Source organism: Acartia tonsa, chromosome 13 (assembly GCF_053477335.1).
Source record: "Acartia tonsa isolate MP-2025a chromosome 13, ASM5347733v1, whole genome shotgun sequence".
Taxonomy (NCBI): domain Eukaryota; kingdom Metazoa; phylum Arthropoda; class Copepoda; order Calanoida; family Acartiidae; genus Acartia; species Acartia tonsa.
The window spans coordinates 44,437,478-44,456,348 of NC_137272.1; the positions used below are offsets into that span (position 1 = coordinate 44,437,478).

The 18,871-nt window shown below is 33.3% G+C and overlaps 1 protein-coding gene across 3 annotated transcripts in view; it reads left to right on the forward strand.

The window, feature by feature from the left end:
- The window catches only part of LOC145335097 (uncharacterized), a 59,966-nt gene that overhangs the window by 28,625 nt on the left and 12,470 nt on the right, over window positions 1-18,871 (forward strand). For all 3 annotated transcript variants that reach the window (XM_080180813.1, XM_080180811.1, XM_080180812.1), the window contains 2 exons: window positions 902-958; window positions 1,466-2,777. In XM_080180813.1, coding sequence (XP_080036939.1) covers window positions 902-958; window positions 1,466-2,777 — 1,369 coding nt within the window. The remainder of the gene's footprint in view (window positions 1-901; window positions 959-1,465; window positions 2,778-18,871) is intronic.

The window sequence follows — 18,871 nt, forward strand, 5'->3', positions numbered from 1 at the left end:
TAAATCAATATGTCCTTCTGTCTGTGTATCAATGTGTCTGTCTATCTATTTATCTTAGTTATCAGTACCTACGTGCTAGTTCTATATGATATATCCATATGTCCATCCATAAGTCCATCTATTTGTCCATCTGTCTGTTAATATGTATATCTATCGAAAGATCTTATTTTCAGTACCTATAAACTAGTTCCAGGTATGTCCATCTGTCCATTCATAAGTCCATCTATCTCTCCATCTGTCTGTAAATCAATATGTTCATCTGTCTGTATATCAATATATGTCAATCTATATTTTGATTTTAGTTGTCAGTACCTACAAACTAGTTCCAGGTATGTCCATCTGTCCATTCATAAGTCCATCTATCTCTCCGTCTGTCTATACATCAATATGTCCATCTGTCTGTATATAAATATATGTCTATCGATTTTAGTTGTCAGTACCTACAAACTAGTTCCAGGTAAGATACATCCATCCACCCGTCTATCAGTCCATCTGTCTATTAATCAATATGTCTGTCTATCTATTGATCCTAGTTTTCAGTACCTACAAACTATTTCAAGGTATGTCCATCAGTCAATCAATATCTGTTTATCCATCTAAATGTCTGTCTATCTATTCATCTTAGTTTTTAGTACCTACAAACTAGTTCCAGGTATGTCCGTCTGTCTATCTATCTACTTGTATATAAAGATCTTTTTAATTGCCTACATGTTCATTTTTCTGTCTGAACTAATTGTTTGTCTATTAATTATTTTTCAATCTACCACTTAATCTGTATATATCTTATTGTTTATCTGTCTTTTTGTGCTATTTTTGGCTTTCATTATAAAGCTTTTTTCTTTGTATCCTTTACAATTTATCTACCTACATCTTTTTTCTACATTTAAAAATTTTATTTTAGGCTTGTGTATAAGAACAGTAAACCAGATTTCATAATATCCACCCACCGTCCATTAACGTAAGTAACTTCAATACTTTTGTAGCGCAGCTACGCTTTTACAGTTTGTCTGTTAGAGTTGAATATGTACTAGATTTCTTTTTTAATTACATTTTTAAGCAAAATTTGTAATGATATTTTTTTTTGTTGGGGTAATGTTGGGGTAAAACTAGTTTTTAGGATGTAACTAAAGGAAAGTGGGTATTAAAGGGGAGGATTCGGGGATCCTTAGGGATAAGACAATGGACGATAAATTGTCTTATAAGTTTAAAATTATTGTTCTAAAAGTAGGGAAATATTTTGAATTTAAATTCAATAACAGTACCCAAAGTTTCTGAGCAAACAGATAAAATGATATTAGTATAAAACTTTGAGTACCAGTGTATTTTACAGTCCAATGTCCCCTCCCTCCCTGTGAATAATTTTTACTTGCTAGAATCCTTTGTCCTTTACTAATTTATATTTACATATTTTTTTTATATTCTTATCAAATGATTTTTTTACTAATTATTGCATTTTGCTTTTCAGAGAGGAGGAGGGAAAAGATCTGCTAAGCAAGCGGACTATGGACTTCAAGGTGTCCTACTTGGACGCTGGCTTCGCCACCTCATACTTTGACAGTGATACCAATAGCAGCAATTCTAGCAGCGGTACGACCGCCGCAAGCGGCGGCGGGCCCAAGCTCAACCACCGGCGGTACAAAACGCAGCTGCGCGACTTTTTATCCTCGTGTCGGACTAAGCGGAAACCGCTGGCCAATGAGCTGTACGGTGATACTAGTGGATTTGCGGCCGCTGCCGCGGCCGGTTACCCCGCCGCAGCGGCTACTATGTACAGTAGCGGCACAATTCCGGGTTACCCAGGCAGCGCAGACAGTCTATACATGCAGCAAAATCTAACGGCGCCGGCGTATCAAAGTTTGTACCCCGGTGTGGACAACCGTTACCTGGCGGCCACAGATTATTTTACCGCTGCCGCCGGCTACCGGTCACTGAGCAGTTATTACCCTGACTATGCAACCCACGCCGCGCTGGGTAACGGTTACCTGGACGTGACAGGCTCCAGTAGGATTCATTCTTTAGCGTATGATGGCAAGTTGTCGGACGCCGACAAGCTTTATGGCAGCAGTGCAGCGGCTGCCGCCTACATGTCGGCGGCCGGCGGTGATCCACGGTTGTGCGGCTCGTTACGACTGCCAACCCCAACGCACGGTGGCGGTGACTCGAAACACGGTAAGGACTCGAAAGACCACCTGACTATGTTGGGTGAGTCCGGCAAAGTAATGGTGAAGGAGGAGGGGTTAACTAACACAGAATATTTATTGCCCAGTCATCACACAGCTGTGTCAACCTTGGCCGATCAGTTGTCAGTGTCATCCGCCTACTCGCTGGACCATCTGGGCGGCGGGGGGCCCAACACTGCGGCGGCCGCAGTGCTGTACATGTGCCCGCCTGCCACAATGTCCCACCATGTTACCGGCAACCACCACAGCAGCGGCAGCAGTCATCACCACCACCCGCCGCAGTCTGACAGTCCCAACTCAAACTATGACCCGCGCTCGGGTCATGTACACTCACCCGGTTTGAGGTTAGCAACGGCAATAGCGGCTGGCGGAAACAGCCCGTCACCGGTTGGCGGCGGCGGCGGACCCCATTCTCACTCAGGTGAAGCTGGCACGTCCCCTAGTTGTATGGACAACTGTTCAACAACTTTACAAACATCTTCTTCTTCTTCTTACTGTACTCTCAGTCTATCCGAGTTATGCGGCGGAAGTCACGACCACGTGGGTGCCGGGCAGGGTGGTCACACCAACACTACTGTGTCTATACAGGCACAGGAGGTGACGTCATAAAAAAACGCACAGAAAAAAATAAACGCATATTTTTTTTTTACATGTGGCACCTCTTTGTTGTTTCGGGCCAGCACAAATTATATAATAAAAAAATAGTCACACACACGCACACATTAACATGCGGCACATCTGTTGCATCTCTGACTGACGCGCACATTAAATAACTCACTCATTATGATATGGCACCTCTGTTTCATCACTATAAACGCGGCAACTCTGTTAATGAAGCTGTATTAATCTTTAAATTTCATAATTTTCATATTTTTTTTAGAATGATTTAAGTTAAAATTGCTTTATTAACATTTTTCACTAAAAATAGGAGCTTTATTATAAAAACACTAACTCTTATTATATGCTTGAATCTTTTAAGTTAAACTTTTTTTAAAGAAAACTTAAAAGGTTCAAAAAAAATGTTATAATACTAATGGTGGTGGATTTAAATTAGTTAGATAATAGTTATAATGTTAAAAAGTCATTTTTGTTTAGTCTTTAATATTGAGTCAATGTTATTTTTAATTATTATTTGATTTGAAATGTGCTTTTATTTTATTTTGAACTTAATAAAATATGTGATTATTAATTCTTGGTATTCCTTAATCATAGCATTTTACATTCCTTTTAGGAAATCATACAATTCAGCATTTTATTTGGGTGACAATATAAAGTTATTTATTGATATTTTATTCTACTACAAAAAAAAACTTGTATCTTCAATCCAAGGTTTACAATTTCAATGCCTTTTATTTATAGCGGATGCCCCTTTAGCATCTAGGGGTTTTGAATTCTGAAAAAGAAAAATAGCCTAAAGCCATTTCAAGACCTATATTCAGAAATGAAAAAGCTCAAAACCATCCGGGGACCTATGTAAAGCTTCCCTAGATTAGTTTTATTAGATTGCAAGATCTTAACAGAAAAAGTACCAGCGGCTAGGCACCAAGAAGCCTCTAGGGGCACTTAAGTTAGAAGTGGAAAACTCTACACCTTTCCCCAAGTTTTAAAAAGAAAATGTTTTATTGGGAGGATGAAGATATCCTACCCACAAATAGTTAAAAACCTTCCCTGGACCTATAAGAAGCTTCACTGTAAAGGAGAACCATATCGGTTCTGCGGTTAGCGAGATCCTTCGCTACAGACAAATAAGCTTACTATATATAATAGGATGATATATTTTCCAGCTTCTACAGTTAACGTCATAAAGTTTTTAATGTAGTAATTTTTAAAGAAGTGTTTTCGAGGGATTTTAAAAATTACCCACAATTAGATATGTGTTAGTATATATGCAGGGATCTTTAGGTATATATTTCCCCAATCATAACAAACAAAATCACCCCTTCTGAAGATTAAAACTATTGGTTGAAAAGTTTTGATAATTTAATTAAACAACAAATCAAAAGCACCCAAAGTTTTTTAAGCAAGCAAATAAGAAAAAATATTATAAAACTGTGGGTACTAGTGTAATTAATAGCTCAATGTCCCCTCCCTCCCTGTAGTATACATGTGTGTATTTATTTGCAATTTTTTGTTGACTTTGGAATGTAGCACATGAATGAAGTCTGTGTGTGTGTGTGTTTGTGTGTGTGTGTTTGTGTGTGTGTTTGTGTGTATGTTTGTGTGTGTGTGTGTGTGTCTGTGTGTGTGTATGTGTGTGTGTGTGTGTATGTGTGTGTGTGTATGTGTGTGTGTGTGTGTGTACAAATATCAAAAAGTCAAAAACTTGACACTTGACCCCCGTAATAGAGCCTAAAAACGGCCTACCTCAAATTTTGATAATCTAAAAAATGCTGCTATGAAAAATATTGATTTGGGATCTTAAGGGATAAGACATTGAACGATATTTAGATATACAATCCTACATCCCAAATAATGATAAACAAAGCAACCCCTTAAAAGATTACAATTATTGGTTAAAAAGTTTAGACACTACTTGTTTGAAAACAATCAACTACAATTCAGTAAAAGTACCCAAAGTTTTTTGCTAACAAATAAGAAAAATGTAATATAAAACGTTGGGTACCTTTGCAACCTACAATAGTTTCTGGCGCGCATTTTTAATATTCGCCCAATTTGAGTTTAACCTCTGCCTAAAAAATGCTTGAGAGACGCGAAAGAGTGAAAGTAAAAATTGTCTTCAAAAATTTTGATATTTAATAAACTTTTTTGTGCCTCAGACAGACGTTTGGCTCAATTTTGAGAAGCGTAGCTTATCATCGTTGTTCTTGCTGTACGTTAATTTATCATAAATGTTGAATGAGGTTTAAAACTTTAAACATTTTATTGATATGCATATTATAGGATTTATGTCGTCTATATGGCTGAAATTATATCAACATGTTATCTTATGTTATGGTCGCCCCTCGCCTCTAGGTGATGGTTGGGGAAGTTAGGAAATAGCCTAAAACCAACCTAGGATACTTATGAAGCTTTTATAAAAAATAAAAACAATTTGTTCATTTTCAGGAATCCTTAGCTTGAAACTAAAAATCCTTACTTTATATAATAAAATTACAGAATGTCGACACATATCGATAGTTTAATGACATTACAACTCAACTACATACTTAGGTTGATATAAAAACATCATTTTCTGACAGGGATTGTGCCTAAAGAGAGAGTGTGTATTGGACTGTTTATTATTCTAGTCCTCAAAGTTTTGTAACATTTTCTTATTCGTTGGCTTAACAACTTTGGGGACTTTGATTGGGCAATACATTAAGTTGAGTGATTAAACGTTTCAACCAACAATCTACAGAATGGATAATTTTGTTTATTATCATTGGGGATGTACTTTTATTTATCGGCCATTGTCTTATCCCTTTCGATTTCTGGAGTGTACCCCACTCTCCCATTTAGATGTTTATGTGCACGACCTATTTGGGAATTAAATAACTTTCATTAATGCTTATGGATGTTGTCATCCTTGTTTCGTTTCCTATCCTTTTTATTTTTCACACAAAATATAGGGGTATGGTTCCTTTAGATCTACAAATTTTTAGACTTATTTGAAGATAAGTTATTAACATTGAAGTTATATTAAAATTACAGAAAAATAGCCCAAAGCCATCCTGTGACGTTTGTGAAGCTTCCCTGAAATGGAGAACTCAATTTGTTCAGTGGTTAGCGAGATCTTAACTTACAAACAAAACCTTACTACTTTATTTAGAACTTGTAGATTTTAAACTTTGATATAGCTAAAAGTTAATAAAACTAATGTAATAAAAGCCCAAAATAATTGCAGGGAGGGCAGGGACATTGGACTGTAAATTATACTGGTACCCAAGGTTTTTTACACAAGTTTTTATTTGTCTGTTATACAATTTTTGGGTTTATTATTAAGTTTTATTGTTTTTCAAATCAAGATGTAAATCAATTTATCTAGCATTGTCTTATCCCTTAAGATTCCTGAATAATTGAGACTATAATTTGGTGTGAATACATTTCCACACATGTTTCACATTATAAAATTATTAGAATCGCAAATTTTACAACAGCACTAACTGTCCATTTAAGGCCTTTAGGGGCACTTAAAAGTAAAAGGGAAGGGGGGACAACCCTTTAATTTAAATTTTACTTTTAAAAAGAAAAGGTAAAAAAATTAGGGAGTATATTTTGTAAGGGCGATTTCTCTTAGGAGGGTAAATTTACTCTTCCCCAAAAATAGTTATATGAACTACAAAGGAAAACCATATCTGTTCTGCGGTTAGCGAGATCCTTTGCAAAACACAGACAGACAAACATCCTGTTACTTTTATCTAAGAATAAGCAATTTCCAGATATGCGAAAATGAACGCACCCCCAATTATAATTTTAGTAAAAGAAAATGCTACTATTATGTAGATATTATATTGTCAGGGATCTAAAGGGATAAGACAATTGGCGATAAATTGACATACATCCCCAATGTTGATACACAATACTAGTGGTTGAAAATCATGAACACTTAACTTAATGAGCCAACCAACCAAAATTCGCTGAAAACCCCAAGGTTTTAAAGTCAACAAATAAGAAAACGATATTATAAAACTTTGGGGACTAGTGTAATAATCAGCCCATTGTCCCCTCTCTCTAGGAGAAAATGCTACTATTATGTAGATAATATTATATCTTCTTAGTCTTAGTAGCGAAGCTACTCTATAATTTCAGATATGTCTGTTTGTCCTCTAAAAATGTGTCTCGGGAAGCTATGCTATTTGTAGGAAGACAAGTAGCCTAAAACTATCCCAAGACTTCGATATAAAGACGGAATAGTTTAAAACCATATCGGGAACATTAACAAGCTTTTTTAAGTGTTGAACTCAACCGGTTCAGTGATTAGTGAGATTTAATATTTAAATGATTTTCTAAAAACTTTTAATATTATTGTTCTTGTTAATTAAAAGTTTTTAGAAGTCACTTTTAATAATAGACATTTCATCCATATAAAAAGACAGTCTTGTTTTTTCCCCCTCTCTCTTTTCCATATCTCTCTCTTCCTCTCTCTCCCTATCCCTCTCTCTCCCTCTCCCTCTCTCTCTCTCTCTCTCTCTCTCTCTTTCTCCTTCTCTCTCTTTCTCTATCTCTCTCTCTCTCTCTCTCTCTCTCTCTCTCTCTTTCTCTCTCAATTTCTTTCACTTTCTCTCTCTCTCTCTCTCTCTCTCTCTCTCTCTCTCTCTCTCTCTCTCTCTCTCTCTCTCTCTCTCTCTCTCTCTCTCTCTTTCTCTCTCTCTCTCTCTGGTCTAAATTTTTTCTTTTAATTTGATCTACAGAAGGTGTAATTTTATTTATCATAATTGGGGGTTTACATTAATTCATCGTCCATTGTCTTATCCCTGCTATATCCTCTCTTTCGTTCTTCATAAAATATTTGATACTAGCGGCTACGCCCCTAGAGGCCTCTAGTGGCACTTTAAATGTTTTTGTTTGTTAAAGTTATTTTTTATGTACGATACCACCTTATTTGACGTTGAACTCTCCCCTAAATTTTGAAAAATTTCGATTTTTTTGTCATTTCTCTTGGGAGGGTGGTGGTACCCTCCCCCAAAATAGTTATAAACCTTCCCGGGACTTATGAGAAGCTACCCTGTTAAGGAGAACCCGATCAGTTCAGCGGTTAGCGAGATCCTTCGGTACACACAGACAGACAGGCACACAGACAGACAAACATCCTGTTACTTTAGTATAAGGACTAGCGGCTACGCCCCTAGAGGCCTCTAGTGGCACTTTAAATGTTTTTGTTTGTTAAAGTCTACGATAATTCTTTATATTACGGATACCTCTTAATGTTACGTTGAAGTCTCCCAGATTTTAAGAAAATTTTCATTTTTTTTGTCATTTCTTTTGGGAGGGTGGTAGTACCCTCCCCCAAAATAGTTAAAAACCTTCCCAGGACATATGAGAATCTACTCTGTTAAGGAGAACCCGATCGGTTCAGCGGTTAGCGAGATCCTTCGGTACACACAGACAGACACATAGTCAGACACACAGACAGACAAACATCCTGTTACTTTAGTATAAGGATAGAATTAATGCAATTATCTATTATATATGTCAAATTAAACTAAACTGAAATTAGGATTTTAATTCTATTCAGGGATCTTAAGGGATAAGACAATGGACGATATTTGATGGATGAGATAAATGCCCAATGATATTATACAAAGTTTTCACCTTCTGTTGAAGGTTATTGGTTGATACGTTTGAACATTGCAATTTTTAGACCAACCAATAAAAATGCATTTAAAATTTTTGAACTAACGAACAAGATATCTTAGTTATAATACTTTGGGTACCAGTGTAATTTACAGCCCAATGTCCCCTCCCTCCATTTTACACATTTATACAGACTCTCTTTAGTAATGTTCCTACTGCTGATATGTAAGACTGTCGATATGTCTATTTTATGTAAGCCCCAACCACTTTTTAATAAAGCCAAATAGTCGACATAAACCAATATAAAATATCGATTTCGGATTTATATAGAGGAGGGTTGGTACTAAAATAGTCCAAAACCATAATGGGACCTTTAAACTTTTTTAAGATGAAACTTAACAGGTTTACTAATTAGCGAGATCTTATGTTAATAAACCTTTTATGATTTTATTTAATTTTTGTTATCTTTTTATGCGATTTTGGAGGGTTTTTTTACATAAAGTTTTAACGACCCTCACTGATTTTAGTGAGCCAGTGAGCCAAAAAGGTTTTTAAGAATCCACATACAAACTATAAACCTTACCACTTTATATAATAGAATTTTGTCTATTGTAATATTAAGCCAAATATTTTTTTTTTAAATTTCTTTAAATGGATATATCATAACTTGGATCTTACACCAGATTTTCATGTTTTCTATTACCGTGCAACTTGTAGCGGTCTAAAGTAACGATTATTTCCCTCCACACAACATCCACAACCCTCCTACTGGATGAACAAACTGACCAATAAATAAGTTCCATGTTAGCAAGCTAGATTGACGACAATTTGTCCCCTGTCATAATATCCACGTATATTTTACATCCTTTTTTCTTCAAACCCTTTGAAAACACAAAACCCCCTAAATAGACAGACTACCATTTAAAGATAGATAATGATTGTAATTACCAATGTTACTGGATGTCCCTTTCTTTTTCTGGATGTCCTCTAGCTAGCTGGATGTCCAAATAAAATGACATTGCAAAGTCAACTTTTTCTCGCTTCATTTTGGGTCCTTTTCTAAATATATGTCTATACAAAACAGTAAATAAAAGTAACATGATGTCTGTTTGTGTGTATATGCAAAGAATAGAATCTCGCTAACCGCTGAACCGATATGGATCTCATTTACATTGAAGCTTCTTACATATTTAGGGCTGACATAAAATCGACATATATTAATAGTATATGTCGACTTTATGGATTTGATTTAAAGTGGCTAATGGCTACGCCCCTAGAGGCCTCTAGGGACAATTGAGAAAAGGGGTCATTTTTCTTGGGAGGGTTCAGATATTATCACTATAAAGGAGAACCATATCTGTCCAGCGGTTAGCGATATTTTAAGCTACAAAAAACAGACAGGCAAACATCCTTTACTTTTACATATTGATTTATATTTTTTTATAAACTTTAAAAAAATCGTTGTTTTTGATTAACATATGGTTCCGTTTTTCCCAAAATTTTGGTCAATTTGGGCGTGAGATATTTTACATCATATCTAGGGACAATGATAAAATTATCACTCAAGATGTCAATACAATAATACAGACTAAAAAATAGCTTTTTGGCTGTAATTCAATCAACAAAATATTGTCAGAGAGAGAGGGTACAATGGGCTGTTTATTACATTAGTCCCCAACGTTTTTTGATAACGTTTTCTCATTCGTTGGCTTAACAACTTTAGGGACTTTAAATAAATGTTGATTGGTTGGTTCATTAGGTTAAGTGCCCCGTCTCAACCACTAATTGTAATCTACTAAAGGGGTAATTTTGTATACTATCATTAGGATCTACATCAATTTATCGACCATTGTCTTATCCCTTTAGATCCCTGCATAAAGGTACTTTTATGGGTTAGTTGGTTCTAAATAACAGATTTAAAGGGGATGATTTTGTTTGTCATCATTGTTGATGATGAATTTATCATAAAAAAGCTTTTTGGCTAATGTGTAAAATTTTCCCTTTTTTGTATGCACCACCCCCCTGACCTTACAAATTATCAAAGAAAAATGGGCCACCACTCCACCCCACCCAAAATATCCCAGGGATCTAAAGGGATAAGACAATGAACGAAGAATTAATGTATATCCTTAATAATGAAAAAGGCTAAAAAAAACTTTAATCTTTTAATATCCGCGGAAAGCTGTCTGTAATACGATACAATACATGATTTTTCAGTATGATTGGAACATGTTTTTATTCTGCGGATATTTTTCAATGGAAAAGTTAGGACACTTTCAATTTGAACCAAGCAATCAACAATAAAAAAAATTACCTTAATTTTTTTATTTAAACAACGAGAAAACATGTTTATAATATACAGTCCAATGTCCCCTCCCTCCCTCCCTGTAAAATATTAACATGACATATTGTGGGAATAAGAAAAAGGGTGGAGAGGCACCCAGGGATCTAAAGGGATAAGACAATGGTTGATAAATTGATGTACATCCCCAAAAATGATACACAATGGTATCCTCATGTAGATTTCAATTAGCGGTTGAAACGTTTTATCACTCAACTGAGAACCAATAAAAATTCATTAAAGTTCCCAAAGTTGTTAAGCCAACAAATAAGAAAACGTTATAATAAAACTTTGGGGACTAGTGTGATATACAACCCATTGTCCCCTCTCTTCCTGGGATAGACCTATGGATTGATGGATAGATAGATAGATAAATAGATGGATTATTATTATAAATGTGGGACAAACAAGAATGATAAAATTGATACTCAGCGCAACAAAGAATATTTTCCTATTTGTCTAAAGAGGGAGAGCACATTGAAATATTTATTACACTAGTCTTCAGGGTTTTTTCACAGGGTAAATTTGTGTATTTTCGTAGAAGATGTACCTGTATTTGTAAATTTAATGACGAACATAAGGACAAACAGACATTCAAATCATAGAGGAGCTTCGCATTACTGTAATAAAAACCCTTTAGGGTGGGCCATAGTAAGTCTTCTGACGACACAAAATACATAGGAGCTAATTTTAGTCTTAAAGGAACCTATCTTATTAAGTTTTTTTTTAAGGGAGGGAGTGGATATTTGACTATTTGACTATAGAGAGAGTAGACAATAGGCAGTTTATTACACTAGTCAACAAGTTTTAAAATAACGCTTTCTTATTCGCTGGCTTTTCAACTTTTAGGACTTGAGAGAATTTTGATTGGTTGGTTTATCAAGTTGAGTGTTTAAACGTTCCAACTACTAATTTTACGTTACGGAAGGGGTGATTTTGTGTATCATCATTGGGGATTACGTAATTTTTTGCCATTGTCTTATCCCTTTAGATCCCTGGTAAAATACACTGGTACCCAAAGTTTTAAAACCATGTTATCCTAGTCATTTGGCCCAAAAAAATTGGGTACTTTAATTGAATTTTGATTGGTTTGTTTCTAACAATTCTAGTCTACAGAAGGGTCTATTTTGGGAATGTATATGAATTTATTGTCCATTGTCTTATCCCTTAAGATCCCTGCTTTCACATATTAGAAACCAAGTATTAGATTGTCCCTTTAAGGTCTAGATGTTTTTTCCTCCTATTATGATTATTATTATTTTTGGTGTATTTTTCTATCTTATAAGTGTTTCTTTAAACCTAATAATATGCTATTTATGTATTTATTAAAATTTATTTTTTAAAATATGATTTTTTCTAGGGGCGATTTCTCTTGAGAGAGTAGTTATAATTTTAAAACTTTACTGTACCTATGCGAAGTTTCACTGTTGAGGAGAACCATACCGGTTCAGCTGTTAGTAAGATCCTTTGGTACAGACAGACTAACATCATGTTACTTTTAAAAGAATTATATAAGAATTATCAAACTACCGTTATATGGGACATATTTTTTTTTAAATTTAGACAGAAGATAATTTTGAATAAAAAAAAATGTTTTTGCTCAAAAGCAGATACACTAATTTTTGTGGGTAAAATTTTGACTAAAAAGAGTTAAAAATGTTTGGATGGTTCTACGCCAGGGCGCCAGGGGTGTCTGCAGTTGAGCCCCAAGGATTATGTAATTAAAGTCGTTGAAAATAGCCTAAAACCTTACTTATTTGTACTAAATTCCTGGTATTCAAAGTTATAATCGTGTTAATAAAAAACTTTGGGTACTTTTATTGAATTTTATTGGGTTGGTTTCAAACTTGAAGTGTCCAAAGTTTTTAACCAACATAAGTTTACAACTACAGAAGGGGTAATTTTTGTTTATTATTAACGGAGTTCCTAGATTTATCATTATCAGCATAGGAATCACTACGAACAAAGTTTTAGATAGATAAAACTATTCTAACATTGATAAACATGGTATAAATAGATAGATGGATAAACGACAAACAATAAAAAGTTCCCAATCTTTTAGTAAGTTTTCCTTGAAATGCCTCTGAGCCCATTTTACCAAACATTTAATAAATGTTTACGATTTATTCGGTGGGTAGAGTAAAACAAAAAAAAAATCTGGGATCTTAAGGAATAAGACAATGGACGATAAATTTATATACATTCCCAATTATGGTAAACAACATTACCCCTTCAATTTGGACATTTCTAGTATAAAAACCAGCACATCAACATTCTTCCAAAAGTACCCAAAGTTTAGGAGAAAACAACATAGATATAAAACTTTGGGTACCAGTGTGATATACCATGAGATTTGTCTATTTCTAATTGAACTACATACTACATAAAATAAGACGTTTTTTGCTCTTTTTTTTCATATTTACAAGTTTAAAGCCAGTAGTAAAATATTATTACTGTAGAGAATTGTTTTATACTCTCATAAAATTGTAATGAAAAATACCCAAAAAAATTTGTTATTTTTAGAAGAAATAAACATGTTAAACTGAAATCGATATAAAATTGTCAGATTTTCATGTACTCTAATAAATTGATACACCTAGCTGGCTAAAATAATGATCTACCTCCTTTACCTTCAGCTCCACTTCCCTCCTACTTGATGAACGAACTTACTAAAAAAAGAGGTTCATATTAGCAACCTATTTTGATAAAAATCAGTAAACAGTAGTTATCTACAGACAAATTGTCTGAAGCTAAAGATCTTGGAAACCGGAGGTCCCAATGAATTGTACTTTTAAGGGAAGCTTTATACATGTCTGTGGTTGGGTTTAGGCTATTTTTCTGACATCTTTTAACCCTCACTAAAGGCTTGGGGTGAAGCAACTAATAAATTAAAAAGTGGCCAATAAAAGTTGAAATATTATCATCAACTTATCTAAATTCTTGTTTTTAATGCCTACTCAATTTCAAGGGCGCGAAGCGCTTCGAAAATTTGATAATTATCCTTTTGTTAAAGTAACAGGATGTCTGTCTGTAGCCTATGATCGCTAACCCAGGGAGGGAGGGGTCATTGGGCAATTTATATCAATAGTCTTCAAAGTTTTATAATAATTCTACAACTTTGGAGACTTCTATTAAATTTAAAATAGTTAGTTAAATTAGTTGAGTGTCGAAACGTTTCAACCACTAATTGTAATGTAAATAAGGGATAATTTTGTGTATTATCATTGAGAATATACTTCAATTTATCGGCCATTGTCTTATCGCTTTAAATCCCTGTCGCTAACCACTGGACCGATATGGTAAAAAGTTTGCTCCTCTAAAGTTTTAACTTTGCCTATATAATCGGATAAGTATAACGAATATTTTTTTATTATACCTTGCAAAATCAACTATATGGCAATTAAACTCTAAAAAATATTAAAGTTATAACTGCGATACTTATGGATATAATATGTTTTTTTTCAATATAAAATGAGTAAAACCCAGGGTGGGAGGGACATTACACTATAAAATTCACCGCTACCCAAAGTTTTATAACCATGTTAACTTATTCGTTGGATTTAACACTTTGGGTACTTTAAAAGAATTGTCATTGGTTTATTCAACCTATAATTTTAATCTACAGAAGGGGTAAAATTGTTTATCATCATTGGAAATGTACATCAATATATCCCCCATTGTCTTATCCCTTAAGATCCCTGAAGGTAAAACCAGAATTTTGTTATCTCCAGAAGCTTTATGATATTTGACATTTCAGATGAATATTCAAATTTAAATATAGATTATTAGAATAGTGTCCATTCGTTTTTGTGAATTGCAATATATCATTGCATAAATTTTCCAGAGAGATTGGGACAATATCCTGTTTATTAGACTAGTCCTTAAAGTTTATAATAACGTTTATTATTCGTTGACTTAGCACCTTTGGGGCTTTAGTGAATTTTAATTGATTGGTTTATCAATTCGAGTGTTTAAATATTTCAACTACCAATTTTACGCCACAGAGGGGTTAATTTTGTCTAGCGTCATTTGGGATGTACATCAATCTATCGGCCATTGTCTTATCCCTTATGTAAATTTACCCAAACTTTTTAAGCAAGCAAACAAATGAATGTGTTTATAAAACTTTGGGTACCAATATGTGCTCTCTCCCTGGAGCTTTCCCCCAAACTGCTTTTTTGAACATTAAACACCCCCCTTTTATTTAGTTGCTATTATGTATTTTTGGCGTATAAGAATAAATACTGAAAAAGGCCTAAAAATGTAAGAATCATTAATTTTTCAAAATTTTGTACTTTTATAAATGTCTTTTTTTTGTCTAAGCAAATTAATTATTGTATGGATATATGAGATTTGTAATTCTTTTTTATTTAATATTTTTCTCTCTTTTTATATTTCATTCTTACTCTCTCTCTATCTCTATCTCTCTCTCTCTCTCTCTCTCTCTCTCTCCCTCTCTCTCTCTATCTTTATCTCTCCCTGTCTCTCTCATTCTCTCTCTCTCTCTCTCTCTCTCTCTCTCTCTCTCTCTCTCTCTCTCTCTCTCGCTCTCTTTTTCTCTCTCTCTTTCTTTCTCTCTTTCTTTCTCTCTTTCTTCAACTTTCTCACTTTCATTGGTTTTATCACCTTTTATCATCTTATTATAAAGAAAGTTATATTCATTAAATTCAACAAAATTTGAGTTAAGATACAATATATGTAGTTGTGCTTCATAGAAAAGCTGGTTTTAATAAACTTGCGGCTGCGACTTAAGCATCTAGGGGCTCTTTATTAAAAGGGGGCACAATAATAACCTTAAACTAACATTCTCATGGCTTAAATCTAAACATGAAATAGCCTAAAACCTAACCAAGACCTTTTTGTAACTTTCCTAAAAATGAATTAATTCAGTAGTTATTGAAATCTCCAGCTTTAGACTAAAAAAACCTTACTACTTTATATTATGGGATATATTTTTTAAGGTACTACTAAAAATATCTTTGAAAATTTAGAGGATGTATAATGAATTCGGCCCATATATTTGAATATTCATGATTTAGTGTGTGTGACTTTTACCCAAAGTCTACTTTACCACCTCCCAGGGAGGGAGGGAACAATGAATTTTAAATTACACGAGTACTCAAAGTATCATTTTGGCTTAAAACAGTTGGTACCATTATTTAATTTAGATTTTTTGGTTCAAACTTTTTCACAAATGATTTTAATAAAAGAAGGGTTATTTTGTTTATCATGTTTGTCATCAATTGTCTTATCCCTTAAGATCCCTGACTGCCTTTCATTGCTTGCTACCGAGGCCCTGTCAATCTACCATATATCAGAGATCTAAAGGGATAAGACAATGGCAGATAAATTGATGAACATTACCAATGATGCTACACAAAATTATCACTTCTTTAGATTACAATTAGTGGTTGAAACGTTCAGACAATCAACTTAATGAATCAACAAATAAAAATATCTAGAACTAATGTGAAACTTCCCTAAAATGAAGAATTCAATCGGTTCAGTGGTTATAGTATTATATGCAAAATATGAAAAAAATTGGTTTAAAAGAAACTTATTTGGGGAACCTTTAAAATCTCTAATTTTTACCTTTTTCCCCCAAAAAACTACCTATTTTTAGCTACTGAAATACACTTCTGAGTATAAAAAGGGGAAGAAGGGGTATTCAATATGTATATTTAGAACCTTGGGGCTACAATAAAATACTAATTAGGGGCTACCTATATTCCCACATCTAGGATAGATAGATAGGTATTTAAGTCTAAATTTAGATTTCATAGATTTTTTTAGTTTTGAGGATTTTTAAAATTAGCTTTCTTGCTAATATATTTTACCTATTAAGAATTAATTCTTTATATAAAAGTAACAGGATGTCTTTCTATGTGTCTGTCTGTACCGAAAGATCTCTATAACTGTTAAAACGATATGATTCTTCTTTACAATGTAGCTTCTCAAAGGTCTTAGAAGGTTGTTAACAATTTTAACCCATACATCCAAAAAAAAAATTTCTAAATAATAATTTTTTTTTATTTTTTAAATAATTAAGTCTAAAAAGGCAAAACGGTTGTTTTTAAACTACAGTCATTGTGTGAATTTTTGGACAGTTTAATAATAGCGATAATAGTATGTTTATTTTTAACAAGGATGACAATATATAAAAAGATTTTTGAAAAATATAAAATGTGCTTTCAAAGTTTTTGTAGTTATATAAAATCAAAATTAGACTATAAGAATAGCGTTATTTGATTGAAATAGAATTTGTTAAATACGATATAGTTTCTTTAGATTAAGGGATCTAAAGGGATAAGACAATGGACGATGAATTGATGTACATCCCCAATAATGATAAATTAAATCAATCTTTCCTTAGAATAGAACTTAGTATTGGAAAATTTTAGTTTGAATCAGCCAATAAAAGTGTCCAAAGTTTCAAAGCCAACGAATTAGCCATTATATTTATAAAAAAAAAATTGAGTACCAGTATAATTTACAGTCCAATTTCCCCTCCCTCCCTACATAAACCTTTAAAACTATATACCGAATAATCATAGAATGTAAAAAAGACCAACTAACGTATAAAGTTAATTAAATAGTAGCTTTTTTAAAACAAAGTACAGATAATTAAAAAACATAATAACAGTCTGAGTTTTACTCTATTTAAAGTAAAAATTTCCTTGTTTACATAATAATTAAAATAATTAATTAGTGTGCATACAATTAAATAAAAAATTGAAAGGAGGGAGGGGACATTAGCCTTTAAATTATACTGGTACCCAAAGTTGTATAACCACGTAATTTTATTCGTTGTTAACTAGTTGGTTCAAAACTGGTAGTATCAAAACTTTTCAACCAGTTATTTGAATCTACAGAAGGAGTAATTTTGTTTATAATCATCGGGGATGTATATGAATTTATTGAACATTGTCTTATCACTTAAGATCGCAAGTTATTTTGTCAATTTGAAATATAGCTGTTTTAATATTTTTAAAATGTGCAGAATTGAAAACACATCAATATAATTATGTAAACAGAAAACAAAGAAATTATTAAAATGCAGTCTACTAGCAATGATAAGTATATTCATACGTGGCGGAGCAATTATAAATTTATTTCAGAGCATTATACCAAACTTTTCAACCAATAACTTTAATCTACATAAGATTTAATTTTGTGTATCACCATTGCATTGGAGATGTATATCAATTTATCGTCCATTGTCTTATCCCTTAAGATTAAATAAATTACTGAGTTGCTTCGTTTATGAAATACAGACAATTTAAATGCAGTCTAGAAGTATTTAATTTTTTTTTAACTTTTAAAATAGTCATCCTCCCGTAAAATATAGGAAAGGGAAAGTACAATTTCTAGGCTGTCAATTAAGATAGACGTCTGAATTTTGTCCTTTGTATATTACACTGCATGTTAAATTCAAGAACACAACTTATCTCTGCTATTGTTTAAGATAGATGTCTGAAATTAAAACCACTCCTTAACACAATTGTCTACCGGCTGTATGTTAAGCTGTTAATTCATTAGTTAAATATTCCAAGTGGCTGTAAATTACACTGGTACCCAAAGTTTTATAAACACATTATCTTATTCTTAAACTTTGGGTACTTTTTATGTTTGTTTAGTTAGTTTAAAACTAATAAAGTTGAATTGTTTAAACCAATAGTTTTAATCTACTGAAGGGGTAATCTTGTTTAGCATCATTGGGGATGTAAATCTATTTATCGTCCATTGTCTTATCCCTTGAATCCCTGCTCTAAACACCCAACAGACAAACGGCCACAATTATAATCCAATTTTGCATAAAACATGGAAAATTAAAATTTTTCTTGCCCTGCGCCACAGGGATCTAAAGGGATAAGACAATGGCCGATAAATTGATGTACATCCCCAATGAGGATACACAAAATTATCCTTTCTATAGATTACAATTAGTGGTTGAAACGTTTGAACACTCAACTTAATGTACCAACCAATAAAAATTCCATGAAAGGCCCAAAATTTGTTAAGCCAACAAATAAGAAAACGTTTTATAACACTTTGGGGACTAGTGTAATAAACAGCCCATTGCCATCTCTCTCTTTGTTTTTAATATGTTTTAGAT